General features: G+C 40.0%; 1 protein-coding gene across 6 annotated transcripts in view; it reads right to left on the bottom strand.

Annotated features, from left to right (window-relative positions):
- The window catches only part of LOC148122650 (contactin-4), a 181878-nt gene that overhangs the window by 21670 nt on the left and 138874 nt on the right, over nucleotides 1–21334 (bottom strand). For 3 of the 6 annotated variants that reach the window (XM_087904458.1, XM_087904456.1, XM_087904460.1), the window contains exons 5-7: nucleotides 10373–10548; nucleotides 5395–5512; nucleotides 1144–1302 (exon numbers count right to left, since the gene is read on the bottom strand). In XM_087904458.1, the coding sequence (XP_087760584.1) occupies nucleotides 1144–1302; nucleotides 5395–5512; nucleotides 10373–10548 (453 nt within the window). Of the gene's footprint in view, nucleotides 1–1143; nucleotides 1303–5394; nucleotides 5516–10372; nucleotides 10549–21334 lie in introns of all 6 variants that reach the window. The other 3 variants (XM_087904457.1, XM_087904461.1, XM_087904459.1) reach the window with 1 other exon arrangement.

The raw sequence follows: 21334 nt of genomic DNA on the forward strand, positions 1-21334 counted from the left end.
TGGACCAAAACAATTCCCTCTTAAACTGTTTCTCTCAAGTGTTTGTCACAATGGCAAAGAACCTAACACAGAAGCAGAAAAGGGGGAAAAAAACACAGACTAGAGTTTGTGAGACTGGTTAAAGAATTTCCATACCTCTTCATCTCCAAATCAGTTGTATGTGCAACTGGGGCAGCAAGGCACAAGACTCTACGTAGTTCTTAGATATTATGCTCCTGACAGCCGTACATGAATCTTGAAAAGACTAATTGTAGGCTTGCATTTTCCACTACTTTTCCAATATGGAACACAGTGGTATGGAGGTAATTTTAGGTAATACACAGCTCAATGCATTTTATTTTTATAAATAGTCTCAAGCTTTTTTAGAAAATAAAAATACCCTTAACAACACAGTAATAATCCCATAGATACTAATGCTCAGGTCCAGTAACAATAATGTAAGTTAGTGGAACACAAATCTAATTGGTCTTAATAATAAAAACCTGGGGTCAGCTATAAGGGGGTGAAAGCTGAAAGATCAGAGAAGCAAAAAAGCCAGCCACTAGTTCTTAACTCCTCGAAATCCTCAGGTTGAATGGGGGTATCCTGTCTCTACAAGTACTCAGACTATACGTCCTCAGCTCCTGTCTCCCCCCTCCTTATATTCTTTTCTCTGCCCAGCCATATTGCTTCCTGTCTCCACCTTCCTAGTTCTGACTAGGATTCAAGTCAGAATTAAAGACGTGTGATTCCCAAGTACTGGGATTAAAGGCGTGGGCCACCATCTCTTGGCTCTGTTTTTCTTATAGACTGATTCAATCTCAGGTAGCCCAGGTTGACCTTGAACTCACAGAGATCCAGGTGCCTCTGTCTCCCCATTAAAGGTGTGTGTCAACACTGCCTGGCCTCTATGGCTAGTTAGTGGCCTGGTCTATCCTCTGATCTTCAAGCTTTATTTGTGATAGCACAAACAAAATATCACCACAAGTTAGTGTGGAAGAAAATTTCAAAGAAACTAAAGTTGGTTCATGTGTGGGAGACAGAGACATAATGTATCATTTGTAGCTATGTGGACCTGGCTGTTTCCCGGTTCTTGCATATTTCATTCACACTTCATTCTAGAAGCCTCTGACAGACACCAGCACTCAGCATGCAACATGGTACCTGTACTGACGGCTTGCCAGCCCACGGAGAATGGAGTCCTCGCTTGGATGACATACATGGTAATGGGGCTGTGATTGTCGGGTCCAGGTCTCCAAGAGAGCTGAGCAGTGGTGTCTGTGATTTCATCTATAGTCACAGCTTCTGGGGGACCTGGAGGGCCTGGAAGAGAGCAAGCCATTCAGAATCGAAGAGATACTCAGGTGTCCAAGTATATAATCCACTGACTTGAACTGGGTGCTGACTCAGTCAATCATTTATTTAACTACCTACATATCTATCCCATCATTTCTTTTGCAAAACTGGTGGGTAACTAGGACCTTGCTTAACTTTGAAAGTATAGCGATGAACTGACACACGCCCTCCCTTGCAGGAGTTCACAGAATATAAGAGAGAACCCCAAACAGGCAAACTAAGTGTTTTAATGGAATGCCTTGATGTTAGCAGAGAATGCTGGGGCACCATCTGCCCTCCTAATTGCATCTAGTCGCTGCATCTTCTCTTATGCCAAGTAGTCCACTGTGAAAATGGTCAGTTCTCAAGAGTCACAAGACCTTCCTCTTCAGAATAATCCCCAAACGGGGCTGGAGTCTAATGTCCCTCTGGAGCTGTTTCTATAAGTTATACCTAAATTTTCTACTCATGCCCCTGATGATTGTAGCTTCTCTACTTCCCATGTACTTAAACTACTGAACGGGGAAGAAATCATATTCAGATGAAGGCCTGCAGCTCGTATAGAGAGGGATGGAGAACAATTAGGAGGGGAAATATCAATGGGGCCAGAGTAAAGACCCAGAACGTTCTCACTTGTGTGTATTAGAAGCAATGCCCAGACAGTTAAATGCATTTTTAAAAATGTAATGTAAACATTATCTTGGAAAACAAGGTGATGGCGAGGGACATGGTAACAACCCCTATACTTGCTAGACAGATAAGGAGAGGTTCCCCAGAGGTATTTTCTGATTTCCAGATTAGCAATCACGTTAGTTCTTCAAAGGCTGCTGGGCTGTGTCACAGGGACAAGGTAAAAAAGGAGACCTCTCACGGAGTGGCGGAAAGTTCATGGAGATTTTGAAGCCTCACTCCTTCACCTTTATGCGACAGCCTGCATTCTCTTTGCTTCTTTAACAATCACTTTCAGAGATTCACAGGTGAGGCTAAATTTATCTCCTTCCCTCCCCCCCTCCCGAATGAAATGTCTCCAAATGTGTATGCTGGAACTGATTAATTTTCCATGGTGACATTTCAGCGTGGCAGTCTAATGTCACCTAGACAGAGCTGAGGTAACCTTTGATCTTTTACTCCTAATAACCAGGGTAAGTCCAGAAGACAATATATGTTCCTCTGTATCCGACCAGCGTTCTCCTCCTCGGATTTCCACCCTTTTTCTTTATGGACGTTGTTCGGGAGCCTTTAGAACTACCGCAAATACAAAAGTGTTCCCTTTCAACAGCTCAGAGAATCAAATCAATAGGAAGAATCTGAGCCCCTTTGTGGCTGCTATGTGGGAAGAAAGTGAAGGGGTGGAATGGACCTGTCACTAGAAGGCTTCTCTCAATCTTTATCTTTCTGTCACCTGTCCCCACCAGTGTGGGTCTGTGCTCTTGGGGAGTGCTGACTTCCTTTAAGCGAAACTGGACCCTTCTTTCAAAACAACAACAACAAAATGCCCACTGAGCAAACTGTAACATGTTTTTGTCACACGACAAGGACAGCTATTTTGATGCCAGAGTCTGCTTTTTGCTCAGGGAAAGGAGCCTTTGCTAGAGGCCATGAGATAGTTGTAGATTAAGTAAAGCAGCACCAGGAAATTAAAGGATCTGGAGTCAACACCATCCAAACCCTCACTTGTTCCAAATGGGAAAACCTCTATAGGTTAGTGAAATGCATTTCTGTCTCCCTACTGCAATATGCATAAATGATGCAAGGACAGAGCAAGAGGAGATAAAATGAAAGATTGTGGCTTTAAATGTCATATTACTTTATTGGCCTTATTAACTGATTAGGCTAGAGTTTCTTTTAGACTGCACTTGCAAATTCCTCTCGGTATCCTGTGTTATTTTCTGTGAAATGAAGTATATAATATCATTTCAGAACTTCAAGTTCTACTGAGTTAAATATTTATTAGTCTAATTTATTGGTTTTTAAACTGCTGATCTGAACATTATCCTAATTAAATAGAGGATAAATTACCAGCAATAGAATTCTTTTGTCCCTAAGGGGAGAGCAGATTAGCTCTGGTGTGTTTTTAAAATGGAAATAAACACATTTCTATAAGTGACTCTATGGGCAGATCTACCTAAGTTGAAAAATAAGTTTTTAATTTTTTTTAATTTAACCTTTATCTACAGCATGTCTTAAGTTCTTTTTAGATAATTAGCACATAACTAGAGCAGTCATAATGGGAATGCAGTTTTTCTTTAACCTTTCTTGACAATTAAGTTGTTAATTCCTATGCATTTTCCCCTCACACCTGCCGGGGGCATACAGCAATACTTTCTATTGATTCTCAGAAGACCTCATTCCCTGTGTCCTCAGGTTCACCCTGAATCCAATTCTGATCCAGGATTTGTATTTCAGGCTCAGGTGGCTGGCCAAAATTTACATTCCCAACATTTAGGAATTCTGATTAATGAGTTTGGAGGCCTCAGATGGTCTTTTATTTGCTTGCTTCTTTATTCGGCAGAGTTGGGTGAGTATTCTGAGCAAAGGTTGCACCATGGAGTATTGTTTTCACCTTGATTGCCAGTTTCTAACTTTAAAAAACCCCTGTTGGGTTCCCCAAACTTTTAATTTTCATTTCATTTTTATTTTCCCTTTTGATGGGCTAAAGAGGACTCAGTGGTTAAGAACACCAGGTGCTGTTCTACAGGACCCATGTCCAATTCCCAGAATCCATATTGTGGCCTACAGCTATCTGCTGGTCCAAACCCTGGAGATCCACCACCCTCTTCTGGCCTCCATGAGTACTGCACACATACGGTGCATAGATAAAACACCCATCAGCCCCAAATAAAATGACAACCCTCTTTTTCTTTTTGCTGTTGGTTCGGCGTGGTGGTGCACATCTGAGATTCCAGCGCTTGAACAGCTGAGGCAAGAAAGCCATGAGTTTGAAGCCAGCCTAAGTTGTGCAACCATTACTCTTTCAAGATGAAATCCTAAATTTCTTTTGTAAATTGATTTGAAGCCTAGAATTTTCTTTAGCTGGTGGACTCATTCGGGGTAACCATGGCTGAAAAGTTTAATGTAGTTCCTGTCAGTAGTACTAAGAATCTCATTAAGGTCAACATTCTGTATGGAGTGTTTTCCTATTTACTACAGCCCAGGCAAGGGCTTCCTCATCAAGCCATGCTTTAAAATCATGGCAGTCTTGTCAGAACATGGTCCAGGAATGAAGTTGTGTGACAATTCTATGTTCTTGTGAGAAAACAGGAATCTTGTGACCTTAGCTTCTTCAAATCACGGAATTGTTCTTAGAATGTATTTTCCTGCTCCTTACAGGTTTGTCAGATAGAAGTCAGTTTACTTCAGATTACTCATTATTTCTTGATAGGGTTGTTCAATTAAATGTTTACATGCCTCTATAGAAAACCATTTATTTTGTTGCATGTGGCATGTCCTTATGATTGTATACAGCTAAAATTCATGAAACCTTTACTTAGTTGACCTTCCTTAACCCTTACAGTATTTATTGTCTGATGTTCTGAATAAAGTTGGGTATTGCATGAGACTTTAGTCTGCCTCATGTATTGGCTCCATTCTCCCAGATCCCGTGACCTCCAGAGCAGTAAACACAGCCTTAACAATTTTGGAAAAAATGAGTTTACTTAATCCCCTGCTATACCACTAACCTAAAACAACAATGTGGTTCAGTCCAGATGAAACACAGAAGAATTAGTTGGATCGCTTTTTTAACTAATTGTCTTGGTTAATCTAAAGTTATTCTAGAGCATCCTGTCAACTCAGTAGTCATAACTGGGTTATTCAATAAGAGTTCTTTTCAGTAGGAAAGCTGAACCTACTCAGTCTACTTTCTGGTTATTAATTCATTGCTCATCTTTTATGGAAAAAATACATGTTTGAAAAACTATAGTCTGTTAACCACTGTGCGCAATGATTAGCGTATGCCTCTCTTTTTAACATAATTTAAAAGCATTGAGGCTTTATGTTGCTGTGGCAGAGTATATATCATGGAAATATTGAAAGGGCAAAAAAGCAAGCAATATTTAAGCAAAAGTAAAAGTCCAATACCTCTTACAATCAGGTCGGCGGTGGCAGATAGTTTGTCCACACTTGTTTGGACCATGCAGACGTATTTCCCAGCATGCTTCAGTTGGATGTTTCGGATCATCAAATCACCAGCTGAATCCTGCTGATAAAGTAGAGGAAAGTGGCTACAATTACGTTTTAATGAGCCCTAAATATCATTATCACATGAAGGACACTTTGACTAATGGATTTATTTCACACCGGCTGATGAAAACAGTAGTGATGCAAGCCATGGCTATTAAAACTATGTGAGCCAGCCCGAGAGATAAGAACACCAATGTTTTCAGAGGGCTTATCTTCCACAGGAGCTCAGGTGTCTGGAGCAGTCTCCTATCCCTGCTGGCATCACTCAAAGTCACACCACATGGTTTGTGATTGAGCCTTATGGCTTCCCTTCAGAATGCTCTAAGTCTCTTGCTTGTGCTTGCATTCTGAGACATTGACGTTCTATATTTGGAAAGGGGAGGCAAATCTACGTTCAGAGGCATCTGCATTTTCCTGCGGAACCCTGTCTTGCAGCCAGCATTTTGATTGCTCTCAGGTTTGAATCAAAGGATTATAAAGGCCAGACTCTCTAAGGAAATCTTGAACCATCTAGTGTGGAATAGTGCTAATTTGTTTTCTAAATGCCAAATGCATGTTTGATTAGCAGATGAATGGGACTAATTACATCCTAGTATGGATGCCTGTGTGCCCCACAACCGTTTCCACACTGCCCACCAGAAAATGACTTTTCATAAATACAAAGTGATCTCTCCACTAGACTGTTCTACCTTGGAGCTTGGTTTTATTCCCTGGATACTGAGAAACTTGGAGAACAAAGCAGTGCCCTTTTTGTGGGTTAGACTAGAAATGTTCCCTTCTTTCAGAATCCAAATTACAAAACAGGAAGTTGACACAGATTTTCAAGTTGCTATTCTTTCAAAAAGGACGGATAATGAAAATCACATGGTAAGACTTTGTATACATCCTGAATTTTCCAAGTGTTTTAGTTGTATTAACAGTCTATGTTCATCTTTGTATACTGTGATTACCATTGATGATTAAAGAAACTGCTTTGGGCCTATAGTTGTGCAGAACAGAGCTAGGCGGGGAAAACTAAACTGAATTCTGGGAGAGAGTAGACGGAGTCATGAGATGCCATGGAGCTGTCAGAGGAGAAAGATACAAGCCGCCAGCAGGAACCTTGCCGGTAGGTCATGAGCCTCATTGCAAAATGTAAAATAATGGAAATGGGTTAGTACTAAATGTAAGAGCTAGCTAGCTTAAGTGATTGACCAAGCAGTTATTTAAATGATATAGTTTCTGAGTGAGTATTTCAGGTCTGGGCAGCTGGGAACGAATACGCAGCCTCCCTACTATAGGTTCCCACATATTTTATGAGGCAGGTACTCTTGTTAATTTATTTATAGATGAGAAAACTCTGAGGTAAAGAGACTAGACAACTATCTATAAGCTACATATGTAGTAAAAGACAGTTCCAATCCTTGTTTCCTGTGCATGCGCATACATATGTATACATGTTTGTGTGTATGCTGGTGCATGTATGTGGTGGGTGCATGGAGAGAAGAATAAAATCTCAGGTGTCATTTCTCAGGTACTATCTACATTGTCATTTGATACAAGGTCTCTTATTGGCCTAAAACTTACCAAGTAGATGAGACTGGCCAGCAAACCAGCTCAAGAAATCTGACTATCTCTGTTTCCTTGGCATTGGAAAAACAAGCATATTCTACCATGCCTTGGTTTTCTTTGTTTTTGTTTGTTTTGTTCATGGCAGGGTTTCTCTGTAGGTTTGGAGCCTGTCCTGGAACTAGCTCTTGTAGACCAGGCTGGCCTCAAACTCACAGAGATTCGCCTACTATGAGTTCTGGGGGAGTGAATTTAGGTTCTATGGTCAGCAGACTAGTATTTACCACTGAGCCACCGCCCAGACCCATCCCTTATGAGTGATAGTAATTATATACTTCCCTCCAGGGAAGAACTCTTCCCTATTTGAAAGCAACATGTTGGCCAGGCGGTGGAGGCACAAACCTTTAATCCTAGGACTCAGGAGGCAGAGGCAGGCAGATAACTATCTGTGATTTTAAGGGCAGCCTGGGCTACAGAGTGGATTCCAGAGCAGCCAAGACTACACAGAGAAACACTGTTCCAAACAACAGCAATAACAATAAAAAGCAACCCTCCTTCCCCCGCTGGGAAAAAAACAAAAAACAAAAAGCAAGCAAGCAACAAGTCTTCAGTTTCTTCTTTTGTTTCAGTAAAACAGGGTCACAATCACATTTACTGAGGGCGAGGATAAAGTCAGGAGCACCAATTGTTGCAAGTAGGATTAGGAGAAGAGAGGCAGGAGTAGGTTTGGAGGAGGAGATGCAGTTGGGGGACCTAATTGTTTGGGGCCACCCCTGCTGTGTGACTTCATCTAAGTGTCTTAATCTGTCTGCCTCACGGTTTATTGACCTTTCTAAGAAGGATGTCTTTCCTGCCGTGCCCTGTAGTGAGAATCGGATGAGACTGGAGGCCTGTGAGAAACCGTTTCACAGACTGTGAAACATGGAATAAATTTAAACCCGTCTTACTGATGGCTGATCAATTTTCTTTGTGAAACAATCATGTCAAAGACAACCTCTTTTCACAATTTTGTGGTTGTGACTAAGAGTGTGTCTTAGCTATTCTTAAATTTTAGTGAGATTTAGAGCTTTAAAATCAAACTGAGAAAAACCTTAAGGCGAGAAATGAAGGAGGAGTCTCACAGAGCGAGGCTGTTCTGTCCCTTAGAAATATCCAGATCCAGCTATTAAGTGGTCTATGTTTTCGTTCCTACCAAATGGAACAAAGAGTAGCAGTATAATGTGATCCCTACTCCAACTGGGGCATCTGCTCTTTTTCTGAAAGAGCACTGGAGGACATGAAAGAACAACAAAACAAGAACTTTCCAAAACACCAAACAGGCTGAGCCAATCCGCCATTATTTCTTCTGCTGCCTTGGGAAGCGCAAACTCAAATGGGTCTGAGTTCAGAATGGCACATGCTTAGCTCAGCTATGAAATCCTGACATCATCAACATGACTGACACTGGTGGCTAGCCTACTTCCTCCTCTATGTTTGTAGTAGCAGTGGATAGCTGATTCTGGTGACAGTACTAATTGCATAGAAGAGAGACATTTTCCCTATGAAAAGCAAATGAGAGTACTTATTTTGGTTGTGAATTTTTGATTGTTTTTTTGAGACAGTCTTTCTATTGAAATCAGGATGGCCTACACCTCACTACACAGTGAAAGGCTGTCTCAAACTCAGCTGCTTTTGCTTCTGCTTCCTGAATGCTGGGATTACAGGGGTGTGTCACTACAGACAGCTGGATGAGCACACTTCTGTGGATGCTAAGTATCCCTTGATTCTTTGTTTCATTAAGATGTCTCCCTCTGCATCTCAGATGAAATGGCACATAATGGCTACTAGGTCTGATTGGCCAGGGATCGTTTTTAGACATCAACCATCCATCCTTTCTAATTAGCTCATGAATTCTCCAAGATCATACTTTTCATATCAACTTTGCCTATAAAGTTGGTCTTAATGTGAAAAACAACTATTCAATAGTTGATGAAGGAATTTCTCATCATATACAGCCCTGTTACTACAATTAATATTACCCTTCTTTCAGAGTATACAGCCATTAGAGTTTTAAAAGTATTTCTTTTTGAGGTAAGTGTGGGGTTAAGTACACTTCTAGTTTTAAAGCATTGGATATCACCAATGGTTCGGTGAAGGAGAATCTCTCTCACTAAGCTGGACTACATGAAAGAGGTCCAGATGATTAATCGTGGAATTGTCATCCAGCCTTATTCAACCAATATTCCAAGAGAGAATTCCTAATGAACAGAGGCATCCACTGGTGTAATGAATTAACTTCTCTCCTGTGTATCCAAAGTGATATTATCCTTGGGAGAATTGAGAGAATAGTCATTCAAATCCCTTTCAGTGTTCTGCAACTCAAACTCTAACAAATTAAGCATGCATATAATGGATAAAATTATTACAACAGTTAGGTGGAAAATATATCCCAATAATCCCATGGAAGGAGTTGTTGACTTTAGGGCATTTATACTCCACCTAAAGAGTTACACATGAGGTAAGATGGGCAAATCAGAAAATCCCTTTTCTATGGCAGTTGAGGGAGGGAAGGGCTTTTTAAATCATAGCCCCAGTTTTATACTCTGGTGCTTTCTGAGTAGGCCTTCCCAGACGGTGCTCTTCAGAGGGAGGATTCATTACCAATGGACATGTGGAGCTGTGATCATGCAGAGAAATAATTGTTGAAAAAGTTTGTGATAGAGACAATTGTTTCTAGATCTAACCTCTTGGCACACATTCAATGATAATGTATAGTGTACTGAAGTGTAAGGCGTTTCAAAAATTGAAGCATTTGGATTTAGACTCCATGGAGACGATGAATCACCTCAGTGTATTTGCAGAATCAAGAGAATAAGTACCAACTTTATGATGATTACTCTCCCATAAGAGCCCAGAGGACTCCAATAGCAACCTGAAGGCATATAAGGAAATTATATTTAAGATATATTTAAGATACTTTATTTGGTGGCATATTGTATGATATGATATGGTGGAGTTTGGGCTGGGAGGTTCAAAACCGAGTCATGTCACTTAGTAGTTGTAGAGAAGAGGCACTCCATATAACTCTTATGAACCTCAGTTTCCTTCTTTACATATGGCAGTGAACAGCTAACCTGACATCAGGTTTGTTATGCGTGCTACGGATGACATCAATGACTGTGTAAGTGATGCAGAAAGGAGCAGGAAGTAACCCACAGCTCTGGGAAATAAGATGCTTCAACAACAGCTTTCCATTTGTTTCCAAGTTAATGCGAACAAATTAGTTTGGGTCAGTTTACAGAACTTGTGGCATGTTGTTTCTTATAGATAGCATGGCATTGGTACTTACCCCTCCAACTCTTTCAAAGTGGTCTCCATCTTTGTCGAAGTCTATCAAGTGTCCATTAAATGACCAAGTAAACACAATGTCCAAGGAATGATCATGTGTCACCTGGCATGGAAGAACAATGCTTTCTCCAACAGTGACATCCATGCTGGAAGGGGGAACCATCACTTTTGTTGGGTCTGGAATTTGAAAAAAAAAAAAAAACCACAAGGACCATAGATGTAGCTTAGTAGTAAAGTGTTCTCCTTACATATCTATGTAACACCCTAATTTCAATCTCCAGAACCTCCAAACTCCCTTTCACCCTCACGCAAAACAAACAGCAACAGCAGTGATATGGTGTATGTGGAAATGTAGTGTAGAAGTTGCGGAACCTGGAGCAAAAGGGAAGCAGTTGGTTTGGTGATCTGATCTTTCTTACGTTGACATCAACCAGCTTCAATCACCTGAGAGCCCAGATTCAGATACAGGGCTATTTTCAATATAAAAAGATGAAGCTTCTGACTATGCATATAAAGAATTAAGCCCAGGAGTCATGCAATGATATCTCTGGAGACAAACACACAAGGGCCCACTGGCTGGCAGCTACTCTGAAAGATGCTGTTTTTTAAAAGTTTGCACATCTCTCTGGGCTCACTAAAAGCTGTATCTCTGTTCGTATCTATATACTGTTATGTCTAAAGGGAACTCCATTCTGGACGTTAGACAAATGTCAGCATTCCTCAGCAACTGGCCAACCCGGTTACTGCCAACCAAGGGAACCATTTCCCTTATGACTGGTAGAAGGGACAAATGGCTATCTGTGGTACCTATTAGCATACCTAGCGCATGCTGACCTGCAGGCTCCCTCAGTATCACAAGTGCCTGCTAAACATTTCATAGTCAATGCCAACGTCCTAACCCTTCAACTCCTGCCCTACCCCAAATTTCCACAGCTCATGGGCTTCCTTCCACAAGCTACCCTTTCTCCTAATAACCCTGCTATTTCTGTTGTTTTCTCTCTTTAGTCCAAAAGCTCTTTGTCCTCCTCTCTCACACAATCCTGGTTCTCTCATGGCCAGGTCCAGTCTGCTGGCATCATTTAATTTACTACTCTCTCTCTGCTCTGTATTCTTCCAGATGCCTCTGGCCGTTCTCTCTCATATCTACAATGAAAACCCTTCCTTTTAACTGTACCATGTAGCAGTCATGTCTACTGACATGCAATCAGGAAAATCCGTGCAATTTGAAGTTTTCATTTTTGTTTGTTGCTTTTTTTGTTGTCATTGTCAAAGTAGTTAGTGTTTTAGTATAGGAAATTGAGAGGAATATTCAAAGTCAGGGCAGTAAAATAAAGCAAGAAATTTCCATACAAAGTAAAGTCAAACCACGTCCACATGAAACTTCTGCTGTCCCTTGACCTTAGCAGAAGGCTGAGAAGTAGTGAGACTATTATTTCCATTTAGGTAGAATTTCCCTCCATCTTCAGGCTCATCATTCCTCAGTTGTTTTGTTTTTCATTATCATAAGCACACGACAAAGGAAACACCCCTCCGCCAAAACCAGGGCTTTAAATCAGGCCCAGAGCTTCGAGAAATCTGTTGCCCGTGGAACTCAGAAATGAGCTAACAGCCATCACAAACTCTGGAACCAAGTCCACCTCCCCACCAAAAAAAAAAAAAATGGCAATTTGTCTTTAAGTCTCACCCTGAAGTTTATTAAGAAAAAGAAAGAAAGAAAGAAAAGAAAAAGCAGTTTCTGGGCCTGGCTTCACCAGGTCCTCCCTGCTCCCTAATGTCCACAACAAAAAGCTGATTCTCAGACTCTGCACAATGTTTTCCTGTCCCGTTTCATACTAAGCCTCAGGGTTCGGAGTGCCAACCTCACAAACCAAAGAAGTTCTAAGATTATTCCGAGGTAGAATTGAGGCTATTCCTTTATTCTTTTCCATTGATTTATTTCTTACATCTGGTGCAGATAAAGTACCCCATTCCTTCCAACTTAATATGCATTTGCTTGTATCTTCATGAAGCTATTTTATAATCTGCATAATATATCAATTTATAGCTTTCTACTTTGAAACTAGTAGTCATTTTAAGGACTTTTATTACAAATATAATCATAAAGGTAATGAATATCATGAGGAAGGTAAAATCTGTATATTGTGTCTTCAAAATAAAGAATATTACTTGGGGTCTGGAGAGGTGGCTTAGTATTTAAGACCATGTATTCTTTCAGAGGACCAGATTGAGGTGACAACCACCTGCCACTCTAGGTCCAGGGGTATCTACTGACTCTGCCCACACCCATGCAAACATACGTATATAATTGAAACAAATATTTTTAAAAGAATGTTAGTTTTCAATGTTACTCTTTACATTTTTTGTTGTAATTGGGTTGTGTAGTGGCATTTCATTTGTATTTCAATAAATAAAAGCTTGCCTGAGGATCAGAAAGTAAAACAGCCCCACTTGTTAACTTTACAGATCACGACTGGTAACACACACATTTAATCCCAGCAGCCACATTAGTTGCCACAGAAACTGGGTGGTGCATGGCTTTAATCCCAGTGTTGCATGACTTTAATCCCAGTCCTAGAGAGAAATATAAGACAGGAGGAGACAGCTCACAGTCACAGTCTCAGTCTGAGATTTCCTGGAGGCAGGATCACCATTTTCTAACTGAGGTTGAGGTAAGAGCCAGTGACAGGCCATTTTGCTTTTCTGATCTTTAGGTCAAACCCCAATTTCTGTCTCTGAGTTTCTATCAGTTATGCTTCAGGGTTGTAACAGGATTTCTTAGCAGAGATTTGTCAACTTCCAACCCACATGTGGTTCTTTACAATACTACAGGGTTTCATAAATAATGTCAGATAGTACAATAATAATAAGCAATATGGATTCAACATAGTGCCCAGGTACATGCCTCCTGAATGAAATCTATATTCAGTCTCACTCATCAAATGTCCATAAAGTAAACCAAAGTGAATAATTGCAAGCAAGATTAAATCAAAGCTACCACCATAATCAACAATAGAGAGAACAAAAATTAAGTATCTTTCATATTTGTAGGACTATGTTTCAGTCTGTGAGATATATAAACACTTATTAAAAGAACTCCTTGGGTCAAAATCGCTCTGGTAGGAAAAATATACAATGGAAAAAAAAAAAAGAAAGCATCTTCAACAAATAGTGCTGGCATAACTGAATGTCAACATGTAAAAGACTGCAAATGGATCCATACCTATCACCCTGCACTGAACTCAAGTCGAAGATGATGAAAGACCTCAAAAATAAATCCAGTTACATTAACTCTGATAGAAGATAAAGTGGAAAATAGCTTTGAACACATTGGCATAGGAGACGACTTCCTGACTAGAACACCAATAGCATAAACATTATGATTGACAGTGAATAAATGGGGCCTCATAAAACTGAAAAGCTTCTGTAAGGCAAAGAACAGCTGCCAGAATGACTAAGATTAAACCCACAAGTTATATCTTATGCTGGAGAGGATGTGGAGCAAGGGGAACACTTCTCCATTGCTTGTGGGAGTGTAAACTTTTACAGCCACTTTTGAAATCGATATGACATTTCAGAAAATTGGGACTCAATCTACCTCAGTAACCAGCTATACCACTATTGGACATATATATAGGGTGCCCATCCATACCACAAGGGCATTTGCTCAACTATGTTCATTGTAACTTTATTTGTAATAACCAGAACCTGGAAACAGTTTAGATGCCTCTAAAACTAAAAAGTGGATAAAGAAAATGTGGCACATTGACACAGTGGAGTATTACTCAGCTGTTAAAAACAATGACATCAGGAAATTTGAAGAGAAATGGCTGGAACTAGAAAAAATATCATCCTGAGTTGAGGTAACCCAGACTGAGAAAGACAAACAAGATATATACTTACTCATAAGTGGATATTGGGCATTAATTAAAGGATAACCATGTGACAATCCACAAACTCACAGGCCAGGCAACAAGGAGGGTCAAGGGGGACACATGAACCTCCCTGGGAAGGGGACATCGAAGGGATCTCTTGAGTGGATTGGGGGCAGGCAAGGATGGGAATTTGAGGGATCAGGTCAGGAGTGGAGAGGTAAGTACTGAAAGAGATGACTGGAAGGGGAGATATTTCGGGATCAGGTAGAAACCTGATACAAAGGAAACTCCCATGAATCCACAAGGATGACCCCAGCTAAGACTCCTAACAATAGTGGATATTTAGCCTGAGCTGGCCTTTTCCTATGATCAGATTGGTAACTACTCCATTGTCATTAGAGAGCCTTCATCCTGTAGAGACCCATAACCAAAGGTAAGACCAACCTCAGGGAATCCTGCTGAAGAGAGGGAGGAAGGGTTGTAGGAGCCAGAGGAGTCAAGGATTTCACCAGAAAACGCACAGAATCAACTAACCTGGCTCATAGGAACTCACAGAGTCTGAACCAGCAACCAGGGAGCCTGCATGGGACTGATTTTCTACATATAGATGACAGTTGTGTAGCTTGGTCTACTTATGGGACTTCTAATAAAGGAAGCAGGGCTTCTTTTATTAGGTTGGCTTTTGTTAACCTATTCATCATACTGAGTTGCCTTACCTAGCCTTAATACAGGGGAGGTGCTTAGTCTTACTGCAACTTGATACGTCATGTTTTGTTGATACCTATGTGTAGCCAGTCTGTTTTCTAACAGAAACAGAGGAGGAGTGGATTGAGGGGAGGAGGGAAGGGTTTTTGAGGAAGGATAGGAGAAGAGGGAGGGGAAACGGGTCAGGGCACAAAATAAGTAAACTAATTAAATTTAAAAAAAATCTCTGGTAAGAATTTCAAAATCATATTTCATGGCGGGAAAACTTTGGTTTTTACTCTCCTAATTGACAATATCTGCATATATTGTGGGATATAGTTTGAGTTATATTGTAAGACATTTTTTATTTTAAAAATTTTACACATTTTGTTTATGTTTTCTGCTCCCCCAACTTCTCCTGAGATTTTCCCATTCTCTACCCAACAGATTTATGTTCTTTCTCTCTTTCTTTCAAAGTAAAAAATAAAAATCTATCAAACAAAAAACCCCAAAAAGACCAGAACCAAAATCAAAACAAAGGACCAACAAGACACTAACTGTCCAAACAGAACAAAATTGCATACTCGCGTGCCCACGCATGTGCACACACACACACACCTGAAACACAACAAACCATGAACTTTGTTTTTGTTGGACAACTACTCCTGGGCATGGGGCCTGCCCCATGGGGTGTTATTGATACAATCCATTGGAGAAAACTGATTTTCCTTTTGCTAGTGAATATCATTTGCAAATAACTTCTTGGTTTGGGGTGGGAACCCATGTCTGCTCCGCTCTCTCTGTTAGGACTGTGTCTGGTTTAAACCTGTGCAGATCTTGTACAATATACTGGTGCACACATAAGTGTGCGTTTACAAAGTCTTTCAAGGACATCGTATATGGATGGAGGAGGCAGATGGAATAATGACAATCAATCCCAAGACCCCTCAGCACTGTTTAGCACTCTGCATAGTTTAATCTCATTTATTCATAATAAATACCATTATTATCTGTCTAATAGACAAGAGGACTGCTTCCCAATAGTGGCTAAGGAGCTGTGTGTTGTACTCTTCTGCCTGCCTTCATATAGCTGAGACTATGAAATCCATGCACAAATCTTTCAGATTGCAAGGCTAAGGGCAAAAGACAGCAATTTGCAGCCTTCATTATGTGTAGAGTACTGAAGACGGTTAAGTGCTGAAAGGATTCTAAGAGTTTCTGCCACAGGATACAAAGAGTGCTGTAAAAGGAGGTAACTGGCAGTGAGCCCTAAAATACTGCCTTTAGTGGGAAGTCTACATACCAAACTCTGTCCAGGTACTTGAAACCTGACATTTGGGTTATCACCAAGGAGTCTGCACAAATCTCAAAGTCTACAAGTGTTTAAAATTGCATGTGTGTGTGTGTGTGTGTGTGTGTGTGTGTGTGTTTTGTCTTTGTGTAACTTCTCTTCTTTTGTGTTGAAAATTGACCTCATGACTTTGCATACCCTGTAGCACTGAGTCACATTCCCAACACATTCAGGGATCTGGGACAGATTTTTATTAATGAAACTCTAATGCTTGTTAACCAATGATCAGCTGGATTTCTTACATACAGGATCATTCTGGCCCTGTTGTAGTACTGACAATAGCTAATTCATCAATTTGGTGCTTGTTGCCAATTCATGCTCTGAGCTCTGCAGTAGCAATGATCAATGCGAAGTAAGTCATGCATGTCCACACAGCAGAGAGGTCTCCTAGGGACTGGAGAAGATTAAACTAAGGTGTTTGAAAACCTCATTAGGTCCTTGGGTTTTATCAGTGTTTACTTTTTCAGCAACTCTCATCTACTGTGTTAGGAATTCTGATGCTTTTGATTAATTTCCTTAAATTTGAATACAACTGCTGTACACAAATAAACAGATGGCTTCTTGCCAAAACAAACTGTCTCCCTTCCTTTGGTTTTAATCCATCAAGATCACGAAGGACCTGCATTTATGACTTTTGTTTTGACAACTTACTCTCACTATTGTTCCATGCGCAGAGTTCTCAGAGGTAGTTCGAGCTCAAGATGCTGTTTGAATCCGGTCGCAAATTATGTGACAACAGTAAGTAGGACCAACAACACCCAGGAACAAATGTTCTGTAGGTGTTTTCTGTTTTCAACATGGAGAGTGACCGATCCAGGACCCTAGAACACTGATGCTGACTGACATTTATTTACTAACTGCTGAAGCTACTAAGAGTTTATGGAAATTGTTTTATTTCCTGCAGTGTTTTCTAAATAAACCAAGTGCTTTGTTCCAGCTTTAACAAGCACAAGGAACAGTTAATCATTAGACACTTAGACAATCAGATTAACAAATGGATGTGAACATGATGATACATATCCAAGCCATTTTATATGCTGACTTGAAGATGCTGGCAAAGACATTCTGAATTAGAATTATCTGTAGAAACAAGCAGTTTTGGTCAAATACCTATACAACTTTGCTTATGAAATAAGCACTCCCCACAACAGTGAGGTTATGAAATCAACCTAGCTGTCCATTATCAGATGAATGGGTAGAGAATAAAGAAAATATGGATGGAGTTTTGATTAGTCATAAAAACAGAACAAAATTACACTATTTGAAGGGAAATGGATGGAACCATCTTGTAAAGCTGCATAAGCCAGCCTCATAAAGACAGGTATCCACATGTTTTCTCTTGGGTATGGAATCTAGGTTTAATAATAGTCATAATGGCATATAAAAAGCTGGGCATGGTACTATACTCCTTTAATCTCAGTACATAGGAGGCGGAGGCAGCCAGATATCTATGAATTTAAGGGCATTTTTGTCTACAGAGTGAGTTTCAGGACATCCAGGACTATAGAGACACCATGTCTCAGTGTGTGTGTGTGTGTGTGTGTGTGTGTGTGTGTGTGTGAATATATATACATGATATGTTGTGTAAAGGAAGAGAAAAACAAAGAATGCAGGGAAGGACTTGAGAGGGTAATGTGGATTGAACATTACCAATGATACACACGTATAAAAAAGTCATAATAAAATGGATCATTTTTCAGTGAATATACACTAATTAAAAGGCACTAATCCCATTTAAAAACTATTTTTTAATAGTGGGTGAGCATAGGTGTGTACGTACCTAGTATACACGTAGAGGTAAAAGAGACAATTTTGGGTGTCAATCTTTGCTTTCTACCTTGTTTGAGGCAGGTGTCTTTGTTATTAGTCTGTACACACCTGCCTCCTGTCCTGTGAGCCTCTGGGGTGCCTTCTATCCCTACATCCTATCACACGGCAGAAGTTCTGGAATTATAAGCACACCACAATGCAGCTTTATGTGTGTTTGGGGATTTGAATTTAGGTCCTCATGTTTGTATGGCAAACTGTTTACCCACTGAACCATCTCCCTAAGCCCAATGATTCTAGTTTTGATGTTGTTTTCTGCATGTCACATCTTCCACTTCACTTTATAATTTCTTGTTGACAGAGGTCTGTCCTGCCCTGTCCCATAGCCGTTCAGTCCCAAAGAAACACACAGAGGCCTACATTAATTATAAACGGGTTGATCTATTAGCTCAGGCTTCTTATTAACTCTTATACCTTGCATTAACCCATAATTCTTGTCTGTTTTAGCGACGTGACTTGGTACCTTTTATCAGTGAGGTATTCTCATCTTGTGTCCTCTGGGTCTGGTTGAAAACTGCAGACTGAGCCTTTTCTCTACCCAGAATTCTCCTATTCTGGTCGTGCTGCCTCTAATCAGTGTTTTATTAAACCAATACAAGATCATTGTCTCACAGAAATTTCTTCTCATTTCAATCACAGTGCTAAGGAGACTCACTTGGTGCTTATGTAAGAAAGTGTGTGTATGTGTGCAAGTGTTAACTCATCTTGAATCATCTGTATCAAATTTCTTGTGATGGTTGTGATAACGTCTTTTGGTAGGATTATGCCTTCTCTTTTTAAAATTATTATTTCTTTTTTAGGAAGGAGCTAAAAATATGGGACTCTTCAAAGTCTTAGAACATGCCAAAGAACTAATAGTTTACAATTAATGATGTAAGGGAACATGGACAGAGACCTGCTTTTAATAATGGTTAAATGTCACAGCAAAGGCTTCTGATGGATGATGACAATAATCCTAGAGGTCACATGCTTGCAGGCAATCTTCAACACTTTGTAGTTAGCCCCTATATTTCAATAAAAATAGAATCAATGTTGGATAAACTAATTTATCAATTCTTTGTAAGATATATATGAAAAAATATGTCCTAAATATTAGATGAAAATCAAGATTTTTAGTGACTCAAACTGGGCCATGCATTCTTTTCTTTTTTCTTTTTTAAATCTAGGATGAAATTTAACAGGGATAATACAAAAAGCTGTACTTTTAAAATTTATCAAAATGACAGCCTACAGAATGGGAAAAGATCTTTACTAACCCCACATCAGACAGAGGTTTGATCTCCAAAATATACAGAGAACTCAAGAAATTTGTCATCAAAAGAACAAATAACCCAATAAAAAAATGGAGTACAGACCTAAACCGAGAACTCTCCACAGAGCAATCTAAAATGGCCAAAAGACACTTAAGGAAATGTTCAACATCCTTAGTCATCAAAGAAATGCAAAGCAAAATAACTCTGAGATTCCATTTTATACCTGTAAGAATGGCCAAGATCAAAAACACCGATGACAACCTATGTTGGAGAGGTTGTGGGGTAAAGGGAACACTTCTGCATTGCTGGTGGAAATGCAAGCTGGTACAGCCCCTTTGTATGTCAGTATGGCAATTTCTCAGAAAATTAGGAAACAACCTTCCTTAAGACCCAGTAATACCACTTTTGGGTATATATCCAAAGGATTCTCAATCATGCCACAAGGACATGTGCTTAACTATGTTCATAGCAGCATTGTTTGTCATAGCCAGAACCTGGTAACAACCTAAATGCCCCTCAACCAAAGAATAGACAATGAAAATGTGGTACATTTACACAATGGAGTATGACACAGCAGAAAAATATAACGAAGGCTTGAATTTTGCAGGCAAATGGGTGACGCTAGAAAACATCATATTGAGTGAGGTAACCCAGACCCAGAAAGACAATTATCACTTGTACTCACTTATAAGTGTTTTTTAAACATAAAGCAAAAAAACCAATCAACACATCACAATCACAGAGAACCTAGACAACAATGAGGATGCTAAGAGAGACATAAATAGATCTAATCTACATGGATAGTAAAAAAGACAAGAATTCTTGAGTGAATTAGGATCATGGGTACCTTGGTAGAGGGTTGAAGGAGAGGGGAGAGGCAGGGAGGGGAGCAGAGAAAAATGGAGAGCTAAATAAAAATCAATAAAAAATAAAATTTAGCAACCTCAGTATATTCTACCGGATTGGCAATGCCCAAAGACAAGATGAGTGTTTCATTATGTGAAGAATCCATGTAACTGCCAAAGAAAGCTAATGCAGTCTTACGCTGCACTCATTGCCTGTGCTATTCCAATTTAAGGAGGTAATAATCCGGCTGTATTTTGCATTAGTCGGGGCACAGCTTGCCACTAGAGTCTTTTGGAGTCCCTGACAGATTAGTGCACACATACTGCTGTAGAGTCAAGTGCATTTAAACAGCAAACGTCACTGGGAATGTTCAGTACAAGAAAGAGACATCAAGAGGAGTGGGACAGGAGCTCCCAGACCCATGAAGGTTATTGTTTTGCATTTTCCCCGCAGCAGAAAGGAAAGAGAAACAGGACTGTTTTACTTCTGCTTAGCAGGACTTTCTAATCATTGGATCTTTCCAACAGGAAAATGGGGTTCCTGAGGACATCACGCATCTCCATTTGGAGAAGTATTCAAATGGATAAAAGAACCATCAGAAATGGGTACAAGTGTCACTGATGTCCAGCCAGGCTGGGTAAGGTCTGTTGCATCTTGTATTTGCTAATCTCCTCTTTCCATCAACACCCACTGCGCAATGGTGTTTACCTGGCTCTTCTCCTCTTGTGACTGGTGGGCAGCGTGTAGGAAGGTTTTCTGAGTTTACACACAAATTCCTGCCTGTTTCAACTACTTCTATGATGGTTGTCAAATGATCCTTTGTGGCTGCTGTTCGTATATATATACCAAATGACATTCTACTCTAGGGGAAAACGCTCTTGTCTTTGTGGTGTGTTCATTTATCTAAAGATATTGACAACTTATGACTTCTTATTTTACCCAACAGTTTATAAGATACCACTGTTATTATTTTGATGATTAAAAATCCCCATTTTTGGCGATGGGGGTCAATTGAACCTGGGGTTTCTGTCTTGTTGGCATTTTATCACTCAGCATTTCCTTACATTCTGGTCCAAAAAGATGTTCTAGACCTCTCTTGTATGAATAGTGTATGTGTGTGTGTGTGTGTG

This window comes from Myodes glareolus, chromosome 3 (assembly GCF_982192425.1).
Source record: "Myodes glareolus chromosome 3, mMyoGla1.1, whole genome shotgun sequence".
NCBI lineage: Eukaryota > Metazoa > Chordata > Mammalia > Rodentia > Cricetidae > Myodes > Myodes glareolus.